Raw genomic sequence first — 23,206 nt, 5'->3', positions numbered from 1 at the left:
ACTCTTTTTACGGCGGCTGAGTCAAAAATAAAGATGGAAGGATTCTCGTCAAATCTTTATAAAAGATATCTTGATAAAAGAAAGCTAAATTGTTACAATTTTCTTTCTATAAATACTCTAAATTAAGAAAACTGCTTCATTTAAGAAATTACAAAATATTTTACATTACTTAATTTTCTACATATGATCTAATCGGCTTTGCTACACTTATTAAATACATCAGATTCCTTTTTGAGCAGGCCATTTTGATCAAATAATTACATATTGATTTTCCTAAGCTAGCAAGTAAATAAATTTTATTCGGTTAACTTGTTCATATGTAGCGTATTTTACATATCTAGAACTTTTTAAAATTCAAGAATTACTCCTAAAATATGTTATTCTGATGAATATTAGCATAAACATATTCTACATAATTATTAAAAAAAAACAATAACTAAAAAACATTTCATGTCGACGATAAGGCACATGATTTTATTAGTTGTATGTCAAGTAGGAAATCATTCTATGATGTCGCGAGGGCCGACGGCTCGACCCCCACCCCCGACCCCAACCCAAATATCTGTGCTATACGTATCAACGTAACTCAGCGTAGCTCAAATACAATATTTAAAGTTGGAAAAAAAAAGAAAACATCATTTTTTTATACTCACATATCCGTGGAAATTTAAAAAAAAAATTGTTTAAATAAATTGAACGAAAGCACAAAAGCCAAAAAAATGTGTATAAGTGTAACCGATTAAAAAAATGACACGTTCCAGTCACAATTCTGATAAAATCACATCTTCGGTAACCAACAATATTAAATTCAATCTTGGAATGTACTCAAGACAAATCGTAATGCCATTGACCAATAGTTTTTTTTTTTTTTACCGTTGGTTTTTAAAATTACGAATTGACGCAAAATTTGAACTGAGAAAAAAAAATAAAAGCCAGCTTACATGCCAGCTATGCACATCTGTTAAATCAGGCGTAAAGCCATTTTTAATAGGACAATTTTATCGACAGGCGCTCGACGTGGGAGCTTTGTAAACAATGGATGAACGCCGATCGACTGTGAAAAAAATCGTGTGTGCGAGATTGGAGGGATTATCCGATAATCCGTTATTTGGAGGTGTTAGGGAAAGACGGAGGGGGGGATAACCTGTTCGTATAGGTGGTCTTCTACGGTGGTCTACTATGGTGGTCTGCTATTGTGGTATTATGTGGTATACTACTACATCAATGTATTATAGGCTTCTAATACGAGCTTATATGTTGAGAGTTTAAAATAGTTTATGATGTGGTATACTACGATAGCAATGGTGTGGTGTTATGTTGGTTTAACGGCGGTCATTTCTTCTACGGTGGTCTTTTTGTGGTCCTCTATGGGATAAGCGATCGTGTTAAATGGTGGTCGTATATGGTGATCTTTGGTTGTATAATAATATGATGGTCTTCTTTGCTGTCTGCTATAGTGGTCTTATATTTCTAGTGGTCGTCTATATTATTTGTCTATGGTGGTCTCCACTGGTCTTGTCTACTGGTCTGTTGTAATAGTCTATGATCATCTAATTCACTGCATTGTAAAGTGGACTTAGGTGGTCTCTTAAAGTGATCTTCTCTGGTGATGTACGGTGGTCTTATTTTTGAGATTAACTTGTGCTAATTTAGTGGTCTTCTTTGTGGATGTATGGTGGTCGTATATTGTTGTCTCACTAAGCTGCTGATTTAGTGGCACCTGACACAATTCAGTAGGATGCCCAAGAGTCCATCCAGCATTGGCGGGTACCCAGCACTAGTCAGTAGGATAAAGCTGGGTCCATCCAGCTCTGAATGTCGCGTGACTTAAGTCAGTAGAATGTCTATGAGCCCACCCAGCCACCCAGCTCTAACGGGTACTCGGCATTAGTCAGTAATATGTCCAAGAGTCTACCTAAACCTAATAAACCCCCGACTCTATACAGGCATGAAGTGCATCTAGTACTCACCCCAGCGTGACAAAGTCAAAGTAAATTCCAGATTTTCGCTACAGTCAGGTATAATACTTTCATCGAAAGAAGATGACTGCATCATTTTCGTTTTAAGGAAATACTTTCCTTAAAGTTTTATAAATATGTAGTCTATGCGAACGAAAACATGAGCGATAAAATAGAAAAAAATAATAATGTTTCACATTTGTGCTTTACAAAGCTTGATTTCATAAACACGATGAAAAAAGTTAACGTAGTATTAACTCACTTGAGTTTCGATCCCACACCGCCAACACATGAGGCCAAACACTTACCACTGTACCATACAATCATCTGCAACCTTGTACTCATTGTAACTTATTAACTTTACACTGGAAATGTCAACGGGTTATGACATTTAATAGAAGTATCAAATATCATTGTTCCATTATCATTGCTACATTATCATTGCTACCTAATTATTGCTACCTTATAATTGCTACTATGCCATTGCTACAGTATCATTGCACATTATCATTGCTGCAATATCATTACTGCAATAGTATTGCTGCAATATCTTTGCTACATTACGATTGCTACCTTATCATTCTATATTATCATTGCTTCCTTATTATTGCTACATTTGCATTGCTAATGATACAAGAATCGCGTGTATCACAACTGAGTTGATTTTTAAATAACAAAACGCTGACATTTAGGAGAAAAAAAAAATAAAATGAATATAGAGTGCAGGGGAGGGAATGCCAGCGTTAACAATTTGTGTACGACAAGACAGCCACTCATGAACTCAACTCACAACAAAGACATGTTCACGATTTCTCTGGAGCTCAGGACATGTGACTTTGGGGCTATTTAAGGACTGTCGGCCGTCGCCTAACCTCCCCTCAACTTAAAGATACGCTGTAAGTACACTGTTGTTTTGTTTTCGTGGATGACAAACTAGCTTATTATGTTGTAGTTTTATCGCGTGCGAAATTAGTTTTAAAGTTGCTGTAGCTAGATTATAACTGCATGTTAGGGTCTAGTTTTAAGATGTATGAAACGGCCTTTAAAATGCTGAAGTTTATTAACGGTCTTGATTTTTTAAATTGCAGTTTTATCATCAGTTAAGCTTTATTTCTAGCTTGTTTGTGTGAAAAGCCTTTGTTTTCAGAAGTCTGAATTGTCTAATTATTCGGGTTTTTATCAATGAGATTATGTTAATTGTCTTGTTCCCTAAAGCGTAATAAATATGCAGCATTGTATTACTTGTTGCAACTATACTACTGCAGAACTAGATGTTAGATTGTCAGTTATATTGCGATAGGTTTAAATGTACGGCTAGTATTATTATTAGATGTGTTGGCTTAGTTTGGAATCTGGTTGGAATGGACATTAGAAATGTTTACAATTTTATTGTGTAGCTCCTGTAACCTATCGCTCGTAGTTTATAGATACCATGTTATTTGGGATAATTGATATACGGATATACGGATTTATGTTAATACTCTCCCAGAAGTATACAGGTTTTTAGTATTGTAATATAGACTGGTTTTGTTTAGAAATTAGTTTGGCGTATGTTAGTCTTAGGCTTAGGGTTAGGGACAGTTAACATTAGCAAGCCCTAGTTAAATGTAATTAACTACTAGTAACCTAATACCCATTTTACAATTCTTTGTTCGGACATTGGTATAAAATTCGGATGATTTTAGATACCGATGACCGATAATAGACTCTTCCGTAAAATATGTGGGTTGTGTTGTTAGTAGTATTGTATCTCTACTAATTTTATGGTTAGAAAATAGGGTTAGGCGTATGGAAGCACTAGCTTTTGGGTTGGGGTTAGGGACAGGGATAGCATTGACATTAGCCAAAAATGTGTGTATTTAGTTAACTACCAGTAACCTAACACCCCCTTTTTTAAAGATTCTATTATCCGACACTGGTATAAACATTCTCCCAAAAAAGCTACCGGAATTAAATGTTTACCTTTGATCGCATAGTGTATGTAAATAACGTGACGTCATACTTCCAGTTCCATGGCTTCCGTCTGCACCGGTCACAGCGAACATGTGGAACAGCTGGCCACCATGCCAGTGCCAGACAGCAGCACGCTACCCCCAGGGCACGGCCAACTGTACCCAGCGGCTGTGACGGTGACGTCATTCAATCATCCACGGGGGGATTTCTGGAGGGGGAACCATCACCAGAGGGCTTTAGTATACAAGGAGGCGGTGCGAGGCATTGACAGGATTCCTAGAGTAGTAGCAGTTCCTAGGAACACCGAGGTGAGTTATTTGTTAGTCTTGTTCTAGATGCTACAGTGAAGTCTTAATGTCTTAATCTAAAGGCCAATGCAGTAGGACGTGTTATGCTTATTCTATTAATGTGCCACAAGGGAATATAATTGCCCCATGTACATTTATAGACATACACTGTACATGTTAGTATTTAGTATATAGTTCCCGGGTAGATGATGCTCGCTCGCCATTAACAGCAACCCATCTATAACTCGTAAATTAAACAAAACTAGAGTTAATTCCCTTTGATAAAATAAACTCTGCTTACTCTTCTCATAACTACTGTAACACGGCTATGAACTTGTGTAGTTTCCCTTCTTGGGTCCATCTGCTGGATGGAAATGGAACCTGATGCATGGGCCATTTCACTCCTCAGCTTGCTACTTAGGCATGTATTCCCAAAGCGCAAATATCGAATACTATATTTAGACATTCATCTTATTCTATAAAACTATTCGCTTAAGCTTTAATTCAAGAATACACAAACTATTTAAGTACATTTTTGGGGGTTGGCGTGGTTGAGTCGGTAAAGCTCATGGTTGCTAAACCGATTAGTCTCGAGTTTGAACCCTCGGGTAGTTGAGGCTAGTTAGCTGTGGACAGCCACTCTTCTAAAAAATCAAACAACTGCTGCCTTGTTTGTTCTTGGTTGGACAAAGGCTATGGACGCAAATCCAAAAGCAGGCTGAAATAGGAGTCAATGGCCTCAATGGCGCATAACCAGTTGACACGTATCCTTAATTGTGATGGAGGCGTGGTAGAGTCGGCAAAAAAGCTCATGATTAATAAATTCGAAAGTCTCGAGTTCAAACCCTCTGGCAGATAAGGCTCGATCCCTTCCCTCTAAAATTAAGAAGAAAAAGTACATTTTATCTTAAAATGTGTCCTATTTGTTCCAGAGGAGAGAGGGGTACAAGAGTTTGTTCCAGGACTTGACAGGGCCACAGCTTAGGACTGATTTGAAGATTATTTTCCGTGAAGGGACTCAAACCATTGCGGTCAATGTTCATAGAGAAGTCTTGGAATCTGTCTCAGAACTGATGAGACACTATTTGGTATGTTATTTTATCATTTCATGTAAAGTGTAATTTAAGAATGAATAGCAGAAGCGTAGCGACCCTTCCCGGCGCCAACTTTAGATTTGCACCCCCCCCGTAAAACTTTAAATTTGTTTTTCCAACCCATTTTGGGACATATGTCGTCCTCCCCCCCCCCCTCGCTACGCCTCTGCTGGATTGTTGTTTTTTTTGCTAAATCAAAAACTAGAGTTCAAATCCCGGAAAATGAGGCTTGATATTTTTAGACTGCAACCTATCTAGTACTCATAAAAACTACTACATTGTTTAAAAAAGGCTATTGAAACGTATCAAAAAAAGGCTAAAATCTGAGACAACAATCTATATAGCGCATAAAAAATGCCACGTAACATTTCTTTTTGAAAAAATCTCTTGCACTATAATTAAGAACGATGTGTATCCAATAAATTTAAAATTTGCATAACTAATGAAATAAATGTCACAATTTGTTCTAGACTTTGTTTTGTATTCCAGCTGAACAGTGTAGTGCGCAACTCACTGTACATTTCTGGCAACCGGTTGTACAACATCCGGGTGTTTGAGGGCATCACTGAGTATGCTTATACAGGAGACATCACAGTTAATGCCCACATCTGGCAGATCCTGCTGGGCAGCATCAAATTTAACCTCCCTAGGCTTACAGTAAGTGGTGCCTTAAACATCCCTAGGCTTACAGTAAGTGGTGCCTTAAATCTATGTAGAGGTCAATCTAATGTGGGAAATATCGTGTTTAATTTATTGGTAGTGCCTACTTCTGAGTTAAGACTATTGTTACGTTTTTAAGATTTTATTTTATAATTGTTATGATAAAAATGTTGATGGGTTCTAATGCTTAAATAGGTAATACAATATTAAGATAGATCTTAATAAATACATTTTAACTTAAAACATCTTTAACGTTTACATTTTACTATTTTAAATTGTTTATTGATTTGGAACATCCATATTTCCCGTTCATGCCCAATGTGGCAGGTGAAACATTCATCTGCTTCATTAACCTTGGCTTATGAGGGATAGAGTGGCTAGTACATCCTCAGCCACGTGTCCTTGACGCGAGTCGATTACCCATTTAGAATTGGGTGGACACGGGGACGTCATACAATCTGAACACGGATCCGAACGATACCTTTTGGGTTAGCACTATTAAGCTCTACCTTCTGAAAACTCAACTATTTTTTAAAATGGTTATTTTAAATGTGTATACTCATACTTCAATTAAAATGATCTAATTTTCAGGCAATATGTGAGGCATACTTGATTAAGTCCCTCAATCTTCAGAATGTCTGTGAGACTTACAGAAACGCCAGTGCCTTTATACATCTACCTGCTTTGGCAATGGAGGCCAAGAAATTCATTACGGAAAATCTTTTCTACGTTTCAAAAAGTTCCGACTGGCTGACCCTCAAACCAGCAGAGGTTGTGAACATTCTCAGGGAAGATGATTTGGTGGTTCTCAATCCATTTTCGGGCTACCCACTACCGTCGCGAGATCGGGAACTAGTCATTCTTGAGGCCATCATGGCAAGTTTTTCATTCAACCAACACCATTTGCCCTCAACTCAGTATAGAATGCTCACCACCGTTCGTTTTGTCGACATCGGAGTGGAGAACGCCTCGGCTATGATATTTGCACGGTTTCCTGGATTCGTGACCCACCCCACAGTGATTCAGGTCATGCTGGAAGTTTCCAGAATTTTCGCAGCCTCGACTGACCAGGAACTGCAGCAGGCTTTGGATGCCACCGCCCCACCGGCTTTGTGGACTTACAGAAGTCTGGCGGCTTGTGAGGTCCATGACGTCATTCGTGTGTACGCTCCGCTGACTGAGAGGCCGTTTATCCCAAGGAACCTGACTGGTCGTTTCAGGGAGAATTTGGAGATCGGTGGATTCAAGTTCTGCTTCAGGTATTTTTTTTTATACTGCTTTTTTTTTCATTGAAATAGCTTTTAAACGTTTCCTCGAAGATTACTTCCCCTCCCACACGAACATCTCCATTGTAAAAAGTTAACCGTGCAATTCGTTAGTTTTTGAAACATTGAATTTATTAAGTGTTAACTGGGCTTGTTTAAATGTTAAATTTTCCTAACTTATCTGAACTATATTTTTAATTTCTCGAACGTAAAATTTTAAATTTTACTAAAACGCCGGATTATTTCACAATACCCAGCAACCGCCCCTTAAGATTTTCGTCACGTTTGTTTTTACTAGATTTATCACTAATTATTTGTATCCTGAAGACGTGTCTTCCTTGAACATTATGATCAAATACTTTAATTTTAAATTCTACAGTTCCTTTTCCCCATGTTAATCTTTCCGCGGAAATAATCTTAAAAGCTGTTATATTTATGATTAACCTATTAAAGATGACTGTCAACGCTTAGCATATCATAAAACCTAATTTCTGACAATGTTAGTAAACTAAACTTGCTACTATCTATTTTGCAGGATTAGTCCGTTAGATTTATGTAATTCCAATACTAAAACTCTTGTTCTATTTTACATCTAATCCATTTTTTTCTGTACATGGTGACAGACCCAGCGGCAGTTGCTTTGTGCTTGGAGGTCTGGGGGTGCTGTACAGAGATCAAACCACAAAGGAGATAAAGTATGCTGAGGAGAAAGGAATTGTGGATCAAAGTGGGCTCTTGAATGTAAGTTGAGCGCGTTTTTTGTTCTTTGGCATATAGTGTTTGTTCCAGATTCTCCGGGGGGGGGGGGGGGGGGGAGCACTGTTAAATACATTTTCTATATACATTCCATTTCGTTCGGGGGAGGGGCGAAGAGATGCATGAAGAAACTCTGGTGGCATACGATTTACATTTAAATTTAACAACTTTAACTTGTTTGTAGGTTCCAAACTTTAGTTAACAAATACTATCTAGTATATTTGTTAGCATAATTTATTTCGTGAACAGTAAAGTTATGTAGTGTTTAGCACAACTTGTCATTGCGTTTGTAGAAATTTTTTTAAACCTGCATATTCATATTTTTAACGTTTTTAAATAGATGGTTGCTAGTCATTTATATCCCGTTACTTTTAGCTGAAACTAGGGTATGTTTAAAGATGTATTTCTAGGTTACATGTAGATGTTCATAAATAACAAACTTCATACACGTTACATTAATATAAAGGTTAAGTTCCCATTTCAAACACACTGCTTAGGGCAGATTAGGTATTTGATCTGTTCACCATCGGAAAGTAAAGAGATAGTGTTATTACTACACCCAGTCGCATTTAGTTTCACTAGCTAAAGTTAACCACCAAAGTCTACTCTACTCAGGAATCGAACTCTTGCGTCCTAGTTAGCAGTCATATGCTCTATCCCTCGACTGCCCCCTCCTACCTAACTAATCTTTACGAATCGAGATTGCATACAAATGTTAACTTAAGACTTGAAGAAGCTACATTGAAGATATGCTATTTTTAACTTCCAGATTACACTGGATCCTCATGAACACGTGACCAGTGCCAGCATTGGATCCTCCGACAAAATCCACAAACTGACGTTTGGCACCACCCTCGGGCGCACTCTAGGACCTTACGGATGCAGGGAGCAGGGAACCGCAGTCTTCCTATCCGTACCTCGTACCAGGTCCTTCCGCTTGTGCGACTTGCAATTTGATCGCGTCCTTGTGGAAGGGAACTATTGCATTGTCAACTTGGCCTTCAGATGGATCAGCTTCCAATAGTTAATTAGTGTAACATTATGTAATCAAGTAGTACCAGTTAATCAAGAAACTCATCTCATTAGTGTAGGTCATCATCATTAGGGTTAGTGATTATCGCCATGGAAAGAAAAGATGTATCATTTTTTTTTTACAATGTTTGCTTGTACCTGTTTTACCTTAACATGACAATTTTTCCTGTTTAAAATGTGTAGCTCTAAATCATTTTTCATTTTTTTTTTCAGTCTGTATAATTTCCGTAGTATTCATTTTTAATTTCAAACTTTTACTCAATACATTCCATTATTTACTCTCATATAATCTGTTTATATATACTCCTCTATAATAAGCATATCTACTTAAATAAAAAGCATATATTGTAAAAAAAATGTTTAGTTTCTTTGCTTATTTAGCAATATCCTCTTAAACTGTTTCTTAGCCTAGTTTAACTGAAACGGCAATCTCATCAACCTCTAATCCTTAATCCCTGATTATCGTAGTTATTACAAAAGAAGTAATAAGACACGATTGAGTGGGAGATACAGCTAACAAAACTCTGAAACTTGGGAATGTAATGTCGCATGCTAAAAAAAGCATGCCCGAAGGCGGTTTTTTCCACTTTTCTTTCTTCGAGGCGGATACTTTTAAAAGCGTTTTCTATATAAATTAAATTTCCTTAGAGGGGCATAGCCGCCCCCCCCCCCCCCCCCCCCCCTGGAAGATACCTGGAAGAAACTCTGCCCTTTAGACATGTGCATACACGTATCTTTACAAATTGCAAGAACGACCAGTTGGAATGTATAAATGAAGACCAAGAACACACTTCGGAATAATTCTGTCCCTCTGAATTCCCCCCCCCCCCCCCCACCGGGCCACAATTGCAGTTTGTTACTTAGTGACGATTAACTGCGCTGACCTGGCAAGCTTGTTGTCATACATGAACCGTAACATAATTTAGCGAAAACTGGACATAAATAAACGTGACCCTTATCTCCAGATCCAAGGGTCAAGGATGGGTTAATCTGTGTGCGGGTCACCCTATCTTCAACATGGCCATGACACAGTAATCATAGGTAACCAGAAACCTGATAGTGACGAACGCCAATTCAGTGGGTACATAATTGAAAGCTGTAAACATAGTGTCCAATATGGCTAAATTTAGTTTATTATAACCCATTTTACGAGTCATTTCTAAACAAATCTATAATTTACTTCCCTTGAACCAGGTTTTCTTAAATTCCATTTTTCGGTTGTTTTTTTTTTCGAAATTTATACTCAGTTGATTTAAATCTATCATGGCAAAAAAAAAAACTGATTATATATCTCAATATTATTACAAAAGGCTTCAAAGTTTTTTTTTTAACAATTCATTAAGTAATTGGTGAAATTTAATTATTATGGCTAGATATAAAGCCAGTTTTTTTTTTTGCCTCGGTGAATGACTTGTAAATTTCAACATAGTTGCAGATTGAGAGAAGCAAGCAATTATTATTCATTGTAGTGCTGGCTAGAGCACACTAGCAAATGTAAATCAAGAAATACAATTGTTATAAAATATAACCTTTCAATACTGATATTCCATTCAATATGAATCTGCGTAAGCAAGGTGCCTAAATAGGATTTTACTCACAGAATAAAGCCTATGAACAAAACTTTTTAGCTTACAGAAAATCTGAGTATTATAAATTTTAGGCCCCAATGCATTAGGAGTGAGTGTTAAACTTATTCACTTTAGATTTGCTCCATTAAAAATACCTAAACAGTTTGTATCATGACCATTTATATAATGAGCTTAATAAGTTAATTGAGGTCTTATTAGTACCATTTGCAAGAAACAATATTCTAGCAGTACAATTGAGCAGTTTCCGGGATTCTCCTGTAAAGTCTAAAGAATGATCCCAAGATGTCATTTTCAATCATCTGAGTGTATTATGAATTGTAAATCATCTTGTAACAGTGATATGCAATTGTAATACACTACACTCCTGGACTATTTAAAATTATCCCAGAACTGAAAATTTAAATTTTGTTGACAAAGTACCAAACAAGAAACTGATTACAAATTTATTTTTATTAAGAATTATGTAGTCACAACTTCCATGAAATAATTTTTCATACATTTCAAACAGCCGATAATAAAACTCTTGCCTCAATCTCAACTGGTATCACAAATTAATGTGTTGACCCAAACAAATAATAATTAAAAAACTAAATGGCTGAGAATACTTCAGTAAAACAACCAGATCAGTTTAAAAACTGAAACTATAGCTTCAACATTTAATCTTTATACTTCTAATTTGAAACATCTGCATAAAAAATATGGATCTGACCAATCAAAGAAATAAAATAAAAATTGTACTGGACTTGCCCTAGTCTAAGTACAGGCTAGGCAAGAATAAAGCATTAAGTTATTCATGTAAACAAACAAGGTGAACATTTCCGAAATTAGACAAATTTAAAACCCAGGTTACCTCCCTACAATACTGGTCTATTTTTTTTCTAGAAGGAAAATTAGAAGTTATTTTCCAAATCTTGTGAGTATTGGAAATTTGTCCCTTGAAATACTGTTGGTACTTAAACCAAACAGTATACTTCTACCCAAAAAAAAAATAATCTACCAAGGTTTAAAAATTCTGCAACAACAAACAGGAATGTATAACTCTTATACACAACAACACATCTAACCAAAATATTCCGGTGTCCACACATTAAAATATACTATGTCAATACAGGCAGATGTAAGCTTAAAACAACAGCAACTTCCAATAGGTGTCTCACTAGTTTTTCATGTACATCACCCTATCCTTGCAAGTAGCCGCACTGAAGATGGCCTGGATCTGCGCGTACACGCAGGCTGGCTGTTTGGACGCATCCACTGCGGCGTGGATACCCCGCTTGCCGTAGTAATCCACAAGGGGTTTGGTCTGCAGGTGGTAGGCATCCAGACGTTTCTGTAAGGCTTCAGGGTTGTCGTCTGACCTGCGTACTAGTGGTTCCCCGGTAATCTGTACACATGGAGGAAGGTAAACAGAAAGGTAAACAGAAACTCACTTGTACAACTTTCATGTTCATTAAGTAAACAAAAATTTCCCTTTTATAATTTGACAATCCATGGGGTAAATGAAATAGAGTTCACATGTTTAGGTTTAAAGTTTATTGCCATAATTAAATCATAAATATGGACACAAAGTGGTTGTGTGAGAGAGCATAAATTGTTAACTCCTTAAATCTAGAGTTCGGACCCAATGGCAGATGTGGTGTGTAAAATATGGACAGTAACCCATCTAGAAGAGAAAACTCCTAAGCTAAACAACTAGAGCCTCGTAGTTAATTCTTGGGTGGAAAAAGGCTATGGAAGCCAATCCAGAAAGAAGAACAGTATGAAGTCAGAGTCATTGTGCCATATGGCAAATAGCATGTTGACACGTAATATTTTACTGAGTTCAAGGAATTCTCCAATATTTTACAATTAACAATAAAGGAGAAGAAATAGATATGTGACACTTAACACTTAGTGGGGAATACATTCAACACAAAGTAAAAAGTGGGAATGTAATACCACATATACTAGAGGAAATCACAGAGTCCAACCAGCTTGCGTAGGAACTGACTTCATTCAGGGAGGGCAAAGGCAATATGTGTAATGCTGAATTACAGTATTTGTCATATGCAGAGATCAATGAAACAAATGAACTCTACTTCAGTTTTAGTTTTTTTGGGACAAACTTGTGACCTTGAGCATTCGGCAGAATAACCTTTTAAGGGAGTGTATTAAACACAGTTTTTTTGGCAGATTTGATAAACTATTATGTGGAGATTATAAATATTTCAGTAATAAAATTGGGGAGAGGGGGGGGCCTTTAGAATAATTATACATGGTTAAATTTGCTGACTATTTTACATTTTAACAGAAATGGCCAAACTGTTACAATGTTTGTTACAACACAGTTAAAAGTTCATCTACTTCCATCATCACTGCTGTTAGCATGAGTAGACAACACACTAATCTCTGCCACACCCACCCTCAACAGAGCCTCTGACTAAAACTACACAAAGTGTAAACATAAACCTACATCATCTGTCATGGGTTTCTTGGGTGGGTTGAACTCTTCATGGTAGCTCCTCCCACTTTTTATATGAAACAGCCGTCCGGTAATTCGGCGCACCAACAATGAATCGTCTATGGCGAACTCAACAACAGCATTCAGCTCAGAATGTCTTTTCTCTAACAAGTCATCCAGCTGGTAGAATAGAAATTAACTGGTTAGAAACCTGATATAACTAATGTTAAAATTAATACAAATGCCTGACCTTTAACAGAGTTAACAAGAATACAATTATATTTTGCAAACCATGTAACTTTAAGTATATTGAAGAAAAAAAACTTTAATCACCTTTTTTTTTAAATAAACCCTTTTTTTTAAAAATACGAGAATTACAGTAATCTGTGTGATAGTAAAAAGCAGTGACTTAGACCTAACAGTTAAGACATTTCTGTAGCTTATCCATTAATTCCTGTTTTTACAATTTTATGAAACACCACAAACCTAAATTTGAACTGATGTGCTACTGGTCAACTCACCTTCTCTACTTGTCCTACTGGTCAACTCACCTCCACTTGTCCTACTGGTCAACTCACCTCCACTTGTCCTACTGGTCAACTCACCTTGTCCTACTGGTCAACTCACCTTGTCCTACTGGTCAACTCACCTTGTCCTACTGGTCAACTCACCTCCACTTGTCCTAAAGGTCAACTCAGCTTGTCCTACTGGTCAACTCACCTTGTCCTACTGGTCAACTCACCTTGTCCTACTGGTCAACTCACCTCCACTTGTCCTAAAGGTCAACTCAGCTTGTCCTACTGGTCAACTCACTATCTCTACTTGTCCTACCGGTCAACAAACCATCTCCACTTGTCCTACTGGTCAACTCACCTCTACTTGTCCTACTGGTCAACTCACCTCCACTTGTCCTACTGGTCAACTCACCTTCTCTACTTGTCCTACTGGTCAACTCACCTTCTCTGCTTGTCCTACTGGTCCACTTACCATCTCTACTTGTCCTACTGGTCAACTCACATTCTCTACTTGTCCTACTGGTCAACTCACATTCTCTACTTGTCCTACTGGTCAACTCACATTCTCTACTTGTCCTACTGGTCAACTCACATTCTCTACTTGTCCTACTGGTCAACTCACATTCTCTACTTGTCCTACTGGTCAACTCACCTTCTCTGCTTGTCCTACTGGTCAACTCACCTTCTCTGCTTGTCCTACTGGTCAACTCACATTCTCTACTTGTCCTACTGGTCAACTCAACTTCTCTACTTGTCCTACTGGTCAACTCACCATCTCTACTTGTCCTACTGGTCAACTCACATTCTCTACTTGTCCTACTGGTCAACTCACCTTCTCTGCTTGTCCTACTGGTCAACTCACCTTCTCTGCTTGTCCTACTGGTCAACTCACATTCTCTACTTGTCCTACCGGTCAACTCACCTTCTCTACTTGTCCTACTGGTCCACTCACCTCTACTTGTCCTACTGGTCAACTCACCTTCTCTACTTGTCCTACTGGTCAACTCACCTTCTCTGCTTGTCCTACTGGTCCACTTACCATCTCTACTTGTCCTACTGGTCAACTCACATTCTCTACTTGTCCTACTGGTCAACTCAACTTCTCTGCTTGTCCTACTGGTCAACTCACCTTCTCTGCTTGTCCTACTGGTCCACTTACCATCTCTACTTGTCCTACTGGTCAACTCACCTTCTCTACTTGTCCTACCGGTCAACTCACCTTCTCTACTTGTCCTACCGGTCAACTCACCTTCTCTACTTGTCCTACTGGTCAACTCACCTTGTCCTACTGGTCAACTCACTATCTCTACTTGTCATACTAGTCAACTCACCTTCTCTACTTGTCCTACTGGTCAACTCAACTTCTCTGCTTGTCCTACTGGTCCACTTACCATCTCTACTTGTCCTACTGGTCAACTCACCATCTCTACTTGTCCTACTGGTCCACTTACCATCTCTACTTGTCCTACTGGTCAACTCACATTCTCTACTTGTCCTACTGGTCAACTCACCTTCTCTGCTTGTCCTACTGGTCAACTCACCTTCTCTGCTTGTCCTACTGGTCAACTCACATTCTCTACTTGTCCTACTGGCCAACTCACATCTCTACTTGTCCTACTGGTCAACTCACCATCTCTACTTGTCCTACTGGTCAACTCAACTTCTCTGCTTGTCCTACTGGTCCACTTACCATCTCTACTTGTCCTACTGGTCAACTCACCTTCTCTACTTGTCCTACCGGTCAACTCACCTTCTCTACTTGTCCTACCGGTCAACTCACCTTCTCTGCTTGTCCTACTGGTCAACTCACTATCTCTACTTGTCATACTAGTCAACTCACCATCTCTACTTGTCATACTGGTCAACTCACCTCCACTTGTCCTACCAGTCAACTCACCTTCTCCGCTTGTCCTATCGTCCTAGGAAACCCATCCAGCAGGAAGCCATTAGCACACTCCGGCTTGTCCAGGCTGTCATTGACCAGTTCTAGCACCAGCTCATCATTGACCAGCTGCCCAGCGTCTATCACACCTTTGATCCGCTTGCCCAACTCAGTTCCGGCACTGATCACAGCACGCAGCATGTCACCTGTAATACAGGTGTGTCAATATTAGAGTCAATCATGACAGGTGTGTCAACATTAGAATCAATCATTACAGGTGTGTCAATATTAGAGTCAATCATGACAGGTGTGTCAACATTAGAATCAATCATTACAGGTATGTCAACATTAGAATCAATCATTACAGGTATGTCAACATTAGAATCAATCATTACAGGTATGTCAACATTAGAATCAATCATTACAGATATGTAAACATTAGAATCAATCATTACAGGTATGTCAACATTAGAATCAATCATTACAGGTATGTCAACATTAGAATCAATCATTACAGGTATGTCAACATTATAATCAATCATGACAGGTATGTCAACATTAGAATCAATCATTACAGATATGTCAACATTAGAATCAATCATTACAGGTATGTCAACATTAGAATCAATCATTACAGAGACATCAAAACTTTAACCTCTGAATCAAATAATGCAATAACCAGTGAATCAGATATATTAAGTATTAACACAGCAACAACTGAATCAGATTATCATGTATCAACACTATAACCAGTGAATCAGATAACACTATAACTAGTGAATTAGATATATCAACACTACAACAACTAAATCAAATGTATCAACACTATAACCAGTGAATCAGATAACACTATAACTAGTGAATTAGATATATCAACACTACAACAACTAAATCAAATGTATCAACACTATAACCAGTAAATCAGATAACACTATAACTAGTGAATTAGATATATCAACACTACAACAACTAAATCAAATGTATCAACACTATAACCAGTGAATCAGATAACACTATAACTAGTGAATTAGATATATCAACACTACAACAACTAAATCAAATGTATCAACACTATAACCATTGAATCAGATATATCAACACTACAACAACTAAATCAAATGTATCAACACTATAACCATTAAATCAGATATATTAACACTATTACCATTGAATCAGATATATCAACACTATAACATAACTGAATCAAATGTATCAACACTATAACCATTGAATCAGATATATCAACACTATAACCATTGATGAATCAGAAACAACACTATAATCAGTGAATCAGATATATCAACACTACAACCAGTGAATCAGATAACACTATGTAAATGAGGTTTTTAAATATCAAACATTAATGAATCAGATAAATCACCATAATAACAAACTGGTAATGCAATAACTACTAACCAGGCATGTCATTACTAGAACCACTTTAATGGATTCAAACACACTTTAAAACTACTTCAAATAGACCTTGAGATTCCAATACAGCACAGATAAACCAATCCAGATATAAGCATGCACTAATCCAACTTACAGTGAGTTGTATAAAAGAGAAGTTAATTCACAAAATACATAGCTATGAACTTTTACATTGTCATTAAAATATCAAGAGTTAAAATATCTGGATGACTGACCAAGACAAAAGAAAAATAAGCCAAGAACACAAACCTGTAGACAAGTGACATACTTTGTAATCCTTTGCTAATTTGGGTGCCTACAATGAAAATAAGAATCAAGAATTAATTTTAACATCACTATACATTATTCATTAGATATACAAATAGTACTTTAAAATACTTAATAGTCTGAAGTTAATTTAACCAGTCTCCACGTTAACATGTGATTGTAAATTTTACATACTATTTTTATATTTATTGATTTTAACATAATTTTTTCTTACATTTTAGATGGTATGTAATAAAACCTGCATGTCTCTATTAGTAAGTACAGCAGTATGTGACTGAAATTTTCACCCAAAACATAACACTTGTGCAATTTGTAAGGTAATCAAATAATCAAATGTGGTAAGCCAGACTAAACATAACAATTCAATTAAAATTAGGTTTAAAATATTGGTTAGCTGAAAATTAAAAATTAACTTAAAATGTTTTGTCTTTAAATTCTTAAAAATAAAAAAAATAAACAATTCATTTGATTTGTTATGCACAAGTGAACATAATCAACAACAAACTCGAAAGAAATAATTCCACATCTTGCACACATTATTTAAAAATGTACGGGTGGTTCTGCAACCATATCACAAAATTGCAAGTCTCACATTTGATTTTTACTGATTACCCTTACCGACTCAGAACATTTTTTTAACCATAAATAAAAAAGCTAAAAATAGATTTTTAAATGTACTTCATAACAGACAGATTCTTCTGAAAATTTGTAATGTGGTATCAAAAAAACACAAACAAAACCCTGCATAGACTTCACAATAAATGAATTGTTTTATTGGAAAGCTGATTGATTCTAGATCATGAATTAGAGAAGCTGGATATTCAAGTAGTGTTGATTAGAATGGTCTAGACTAGAAATTTAGATCTCACAATGCACAATTCAATACTAGCAGAAATACCAGATCTAACTAGTCTTTTATGGATCTAGAAGCCGAGTGACAAATAACAAAACAAGATGAAATAAACATACTGACTAGCAGTCAGTTGAACATTGTATTAGGAGTGGCAATTTGCTAATAACAATTTGGCATCCTAACCAGATGCTTTTTGGAAATTTTTCTTATAAGTTCAATTGGCTTTCTTGGAATTATGAAGATGTTTACCAGTTATACAAAGAAAATAAATTTGTGAGTGCCAGAAAAAATAATGTTAGATTTGCTTTTGAAAATGGAAGGCTTAACTTAAAAAATATTTATAGTTAACAAATTATTTATAGCTTAATTAATTTGTCTTAATTCTTATTGATTTCATAAATTTTAATTAGGCTAATTATAATATTTTCACTGGTCCTCGTAGATTAGGCTTAATAATGTTTATATTATGAAGATTTTAGAGGCCTGATAAATTAAATGATTTTAACGTTGAGTCTAGTTTTACATTACTAATTAGCACTTAGTGAACCTAGTACGTATGGACTAGGACATGTGAGTGCTGTGCCCGCGTTGTGGTGGGCGATGCTTCTCTAGCTGACAAACCAGCGCAAGCGAGTCGTGTGTCACACTTGGCCTGTGTCGATGTTTGGAATGCAAAATTCTCGCTATCGGGTGATCAATTTTAATACGCTGACATTTGAAAAATGAAATAGACAGAGATCTTAATTAAATACATTTAATTTGATTTTATATTAGTCTAGGCCTATAATACATAGTATAACTTGGGCTAACAAAGGACTAGATTTATTATTTTAGCACATGCTCACGCTGTGCTGTGAGTTTTCTCTCACCAGTTGACAAAAGAACGCAGGCGAGCTGGCGATGTTTGCAATTTGCCTATATCTTCGCTCACAGGCTATCATTTTAATGCAATTGGCCACTTTTTATTTTACAGGCCTGATAAATTGCATTTGATAGGCTAACTTTTCTGGTCGACGAAACTACACGAGCGAGATATCTGTCACGTGCACTGACCATGACGCTGTTGAGAATGCATTTCTTGCTAACTTGAACAATTTTAATGCTATTGCAGATTAAAAAAATAAATCAAACACTTACAAATCTTAACAATATTTTAAAAACTGAGCATCGACTTTGTGGACCAGAACTAACAATGGTTGTCACGGAAAAAGCTGTCTCAGCTAAGCTGTGAAGTCCAATAATTAAAATCCTGTATTTTAGCCCCAAATGAGCTTGAATCAAATGTAATGCCTGGTTGGTCAGAGATAGATCTCTAGTTTTCATTGGTATTGTTTGAATTAAATAATAATTAAAATTTTCCATTAAAAAAAATCTGTAAATATTAATTCCATCTTGCGATTTTTATTTTGATGAAGACAGTGTCCATATGAATAGAAATGTAATAAAATCAAATGTACTGTGCATATTCTGCTAAAATCAAATCAGCTGCTAGGTCCACCCTGCAGAGTTCTTATCTTCAGATAGGCAAATGGTTGTCACTGACATATTCGTCTTGCAATGCTGGGAATTGCCAATTAATCAAAATCAGTAACTGAGCTCCAAATGAGTTTATTATCGACAAATTAAGTATTTGATAGATTTAAGATTGATCTCTAGTTTTCATTGGTAGCGTTTAAATCTTAAAATAAACGTAATTTAAAGTTAGTGAGCATCGCTAATAAAGAGCCAATGCTGTCACGGACGTCCGCCCAGATTTCCCTTCTCCACCAGACCCGTAACGTAATTTAAACCACAGCCAAACATGTTCCCTCAGTCGTCAGCATTCTGGATCCCCACTGACGACCACCTTCTCCCAGCTCTATTAATGGTATTAGCTATTTTACTTGATAGATTATCTGAAAAACACATCTGGGCCAGGCTGTGAGGCACCAATAAAAAAAAGTATTTATTTTAGACCCAAATAAGCTAGAACCATCTAATGGACACCTGAGAGAAAAGTCTCGAAGGTATTTGAGAGGCCCATAAATTAATTTAAAAATCATGCACAGCGTAGTTACAATTAATATGGTTATAATATCCTGTCTGTCTGTTTTTTGAACTTTACTAAAAATTCGATGTATTTGATGTTTTTAATATTTTCAGTAACTAAATAAAAATTAAAATAAACCGGGAGTGATCTCCCCAAAACTCTCTCGAATATTCTTATATAACTTGGAATATAGACATGATTTTTAATTATTAACTTTTAAAATTAGAATCTCATAGAAAAAAGAATTGTGCACCAAGCGAACGCCAAAACAAAATGTGCATAATAGTGCGAAACATTATTAGTCCTTTATAAATTTACATGCGTTTTTTTTTAAATAGGAAATTAGTACTTCTGGTCAACGGAAATTACTCAAAATTTGACAGAAGGTAGAGAATTAGATCTTTTACTTACGTGTGAAATTTCATGCATCTATCTAAAATAGTACCCAACTTATAGGCTTTTGAAAAATTCAAAGTAGAAAAAGTACCACTTCCGGTTATTGGAAATCGCTCAAAAGTTGATCAGGATCTACGATTTTGATAAAATACTTATATATGAAATTTCATCAACCTAGCTGTAACGGTACTCAAGTTATCGTGTTTACACACAGACAGACACACAGACAAGATTGCAAAATTATGTTTTTCCGTATCAGTGAGGTGTAAAACATCGAGATTTGTAAAAATCTCGATTTTTTTTTTTTGCACGATTACAAGACTTTCTCTATACTCTATAGGCCTACAAAAGATGAAAAAAAATGTAATGTAAAAAAAAAGACACTAATACCATGTATGAACCTCAGCTGCCACGCTGTTGATAAATAATAAAATAACTAGATCTAGTTTTATTATCAATGAGTTGCGTTTTGTTATTTTCCGGTGAGTAAATAACCTAAGCTGACGCAATTACCATGGCGGGAATTAAAAGCTCGGGCACACAAGTCCACGACGTCATGTTATGTCGGTCGAGGTGCAAGAACGCGATTTTAACTGTCATTTTCCATTCTATGATAATTGTCAAATTCTCTCTTTTCTTGTCAACCGAGTAAGCTATTTATTTAAATGTGGTGTCAAATGTTCTCTTAAGGGGTAGGCTAAGGAAGTTAATTGTTTTATTTGAAATAACAGAATATTTTATTTAAAAAAATCCATAATTCAACCTACATTAGTGAAAGCGAAACTGGTCGCCATTTTTGGTAAGCGCATGAGCTGTGAGATGGCTTCAAAACAACAAACCCGGAAGCTGTGAATCGAACGGCCTAGAAACATCAGGTTATAACTTAGGCTTGACAAAAATAAATAGAAATGTAGCCTTAAACTCAACTAATTTTTTTCAAGTTCTGTGGGTCAGCAACTTCTATAGCATTGATTCTAAAAATATTAAACTTTTGAATTAATTTTAGGCTTAAGTTTTTATTTTTTATTAGGCCTAGGCCTAATTTTACGTCCCTAAAATCTAAAAAAGCACATTTTTATTCCATGTCAACAACATTACGGAAGGATTCTTGTCAACTCGCTGGTGTCCATTTAGTGTATGGTTGATTTGAGATCTAGATCTCTACTTTTCATTGTTATTGTTTAAATGAAAAAAAAAAAATTTAGGGCCTAGTGAGAATTTCAATGACCACAAAGTTTGTATGAACTGTTACTGAAGTTTCAGTTTTTCGACAATCACAAGGTCGTGGTAAATTTCGTATTTTCACAGTTGTTAAGTAACAATGTTTAAATAAATTATTGTAAACATTGACGTGAATAAGAACCTGAGTGCCTTTTCCAGAACCAGGTGGTCCCAATAATATGGCATTAACACCCTGAGGCTGATCGTAAACTCTAGGCCGAGGTTGAGCAGCCGGCATTTTTCGTGTTGTCAAAGATAAGTCTAACCTTTGAAATGACCCGGAACTAAAGGTTACCATGAAAACTTTAAAAGGTACGATTCATTTTTTTCAAGGAATAATTTTTAAATATATGCGATCCAGATCTATTTCTGTTTTATACAAAACAATTTTTGAGCTGCTAATTCGTATATTGATTTTTCACTGATGATGATTACAATTTTAAAAATTATTCTTAGTTATTTTATTATTTAGCTACTTATACTTTAGTCTCTATATTTTTTGTATGATTTAATACCAGGCACTGAGCACTGGTGTAGATTGCTCATTGACATTGTGCGTTCCTGTATTTGACGCCGCAAGCGTATACAAATTAAAAAAAAAATGTCTAATAAAACTGTGAGCAGAGTTTCTTCCAGGCATCTCTTCGGGGGGGCCCCCCCCCCCGAAAATTTTTTACCGCCCCCCCGAACGAAATGAAATTTATATAATTTATATAGAAAATATATACTTTTAAAAGTGTCCGTCCCACCCCCCCCCCCGAAGAAAGTTTACCGCCCCCCCGAAGATTTCAAGTGCCCCCCCGGAGAAAAAAGTCTGGAAGAAACACTGACTGTGAGCCATAGAAACATACAAAAATGAATAGTAGATCTAGATCTAGATCTATACTTTTGTCACTTTTTTGTGAGTAGTTGCAGTTACACCATTACTTAAATATATTTTCCAAATCGGTTTATTTTGTTATTTCTAACTTCGCTTGGTTCTGATAAGCTATTAACATCACTAATTACCTTAAGCCTTTTTTTTTTGTGGCGATCGGTTTTCATTTCTAATTTTTTTAACTCGTAGTTTTGATAGGCAAGAGTTAATGTGCACTTGAAAAAAAAATCGGATCAGGGAAATTGTTAACTTTACCCAAGGGAAACTACTCAATTTAAATTTCATAGTAACCATCTTAACTTGATTTTATCCCTTTAATAATATCGCTGTTAAAGACAACTTATGCTTGTGTAACACATATGGTTACCAGCCAAAAGGGGGATAAAACTATGAAGTTTTTATTCATTGGGTTGCGGCCCCTGTGGGACTGCAACTGAACTGTTGACGTTTTTTTATGCTTTTGTGAGCGAAATTACCTGTGTTCCATGTCATGTGACATGTGCCTAGTCGTGTCGCACACGCAAGGCTGCTGTCTGTGGACCAAGATGTAGACCTAATGAAGGTAGTGTAGATATTTAAATTATGTTTGTTAAAGTACTTACTTATGTATTCCTGCTAGTGCTGCATGTGCACACTAGTTAGGGTGATGTATTAAATTAAGTATTTATTTTGTAGTACTACTTATTGGTACTTGTTGGCAG

The 23,206-nt window shown here is 36.3% G+C and overlaps 2 protein-coding genes across 3 annotated transcripts; one reads left to right on the top strand and one right to left on the bottom strand.

The window, feature by feature from the left end:
* Nucleotides 1-2,769: 2,769 nt before the first annotated feature.
* Nucleotides 2,770-9,342, top strand: LOC131940196 (uncharacterized). 2 transcript variants are annotated; one of them, XM_059298823.1, is made up of 7 exons: nt 2,770-2,854; nt 3,967-4,219; nt 5,131-5,286; nt 5,782-5,982; nt 6,544-7,211; nt 7,841-7,958; nt 8,743-9,342. In XM_059298823.1, exons 2-7 carry the CDS (start codon nt 3,971-3,973, stop codon nt 8,995-8,997), a joined length of 1,647 nt encoding a protein of 548 aa, XP_059154806.1. In that variant the 5' UTR covers nt 2,770-2,854; nt 3,967-3,970; the 3' UTR covers nt 8,998-9,342. The 2 variants fall into 2 exon arrangements, with proteins under 2 accessions (XP_059154806.1, XP_059154807.1); XM_059298824.1 differs by having other exon boundaries at nt 5,782-5,949; nt 8,743-9,340.
* A 1,684-nt stretch (nt 9,343-11,026) lies between these two features.
* On the bottom strand, nt 11,027-21,898 carry LOC131940202 (adenylate kinase 2, mitochondrial-like). Its single transcript, XM_059298831.1, has 5 exons — nt 21,771-21,898; nt 17,112-17,157; nt 15,447-15,637; nt 13,047-13,214; nt 11,027-11,978 (listed from the first exon to the last, which is right to left on the bottom strand). The coding sequence occupies exons 1-5, from the start codon at nt 21,864-21,866 to the stop codon at nt 11,751-11,753; spliced, it is 729 nt and encodes a 242-aa protein (XP_059154814.1). The 5' UTR covers nt 21,867-21,898; the 3' UTR covers nt 11,027-11,750.
* Nucleotides 21,899-23,206: the final 1,308 nt, after the last annotated feature.

This window comes from Physella acuta, unplaced genomic scaffold (genome assembly GCF_028476545.2).
Source record: "Physella acuta isolate Inbredline_101_S28 unplaced genomic scaffold, ASM2847654v3 ptg000311l, whole genome shotgun sequence".
In the NCBI taxonomy this organism is placed as follows: Eukaryota; Metazoa; Mollusca; class Gastropoda; family Physidae; genus Physella; species Physella acuta.
This window is presented reverse-complemented; position numbering and strand designations above follow the sequence as displayed.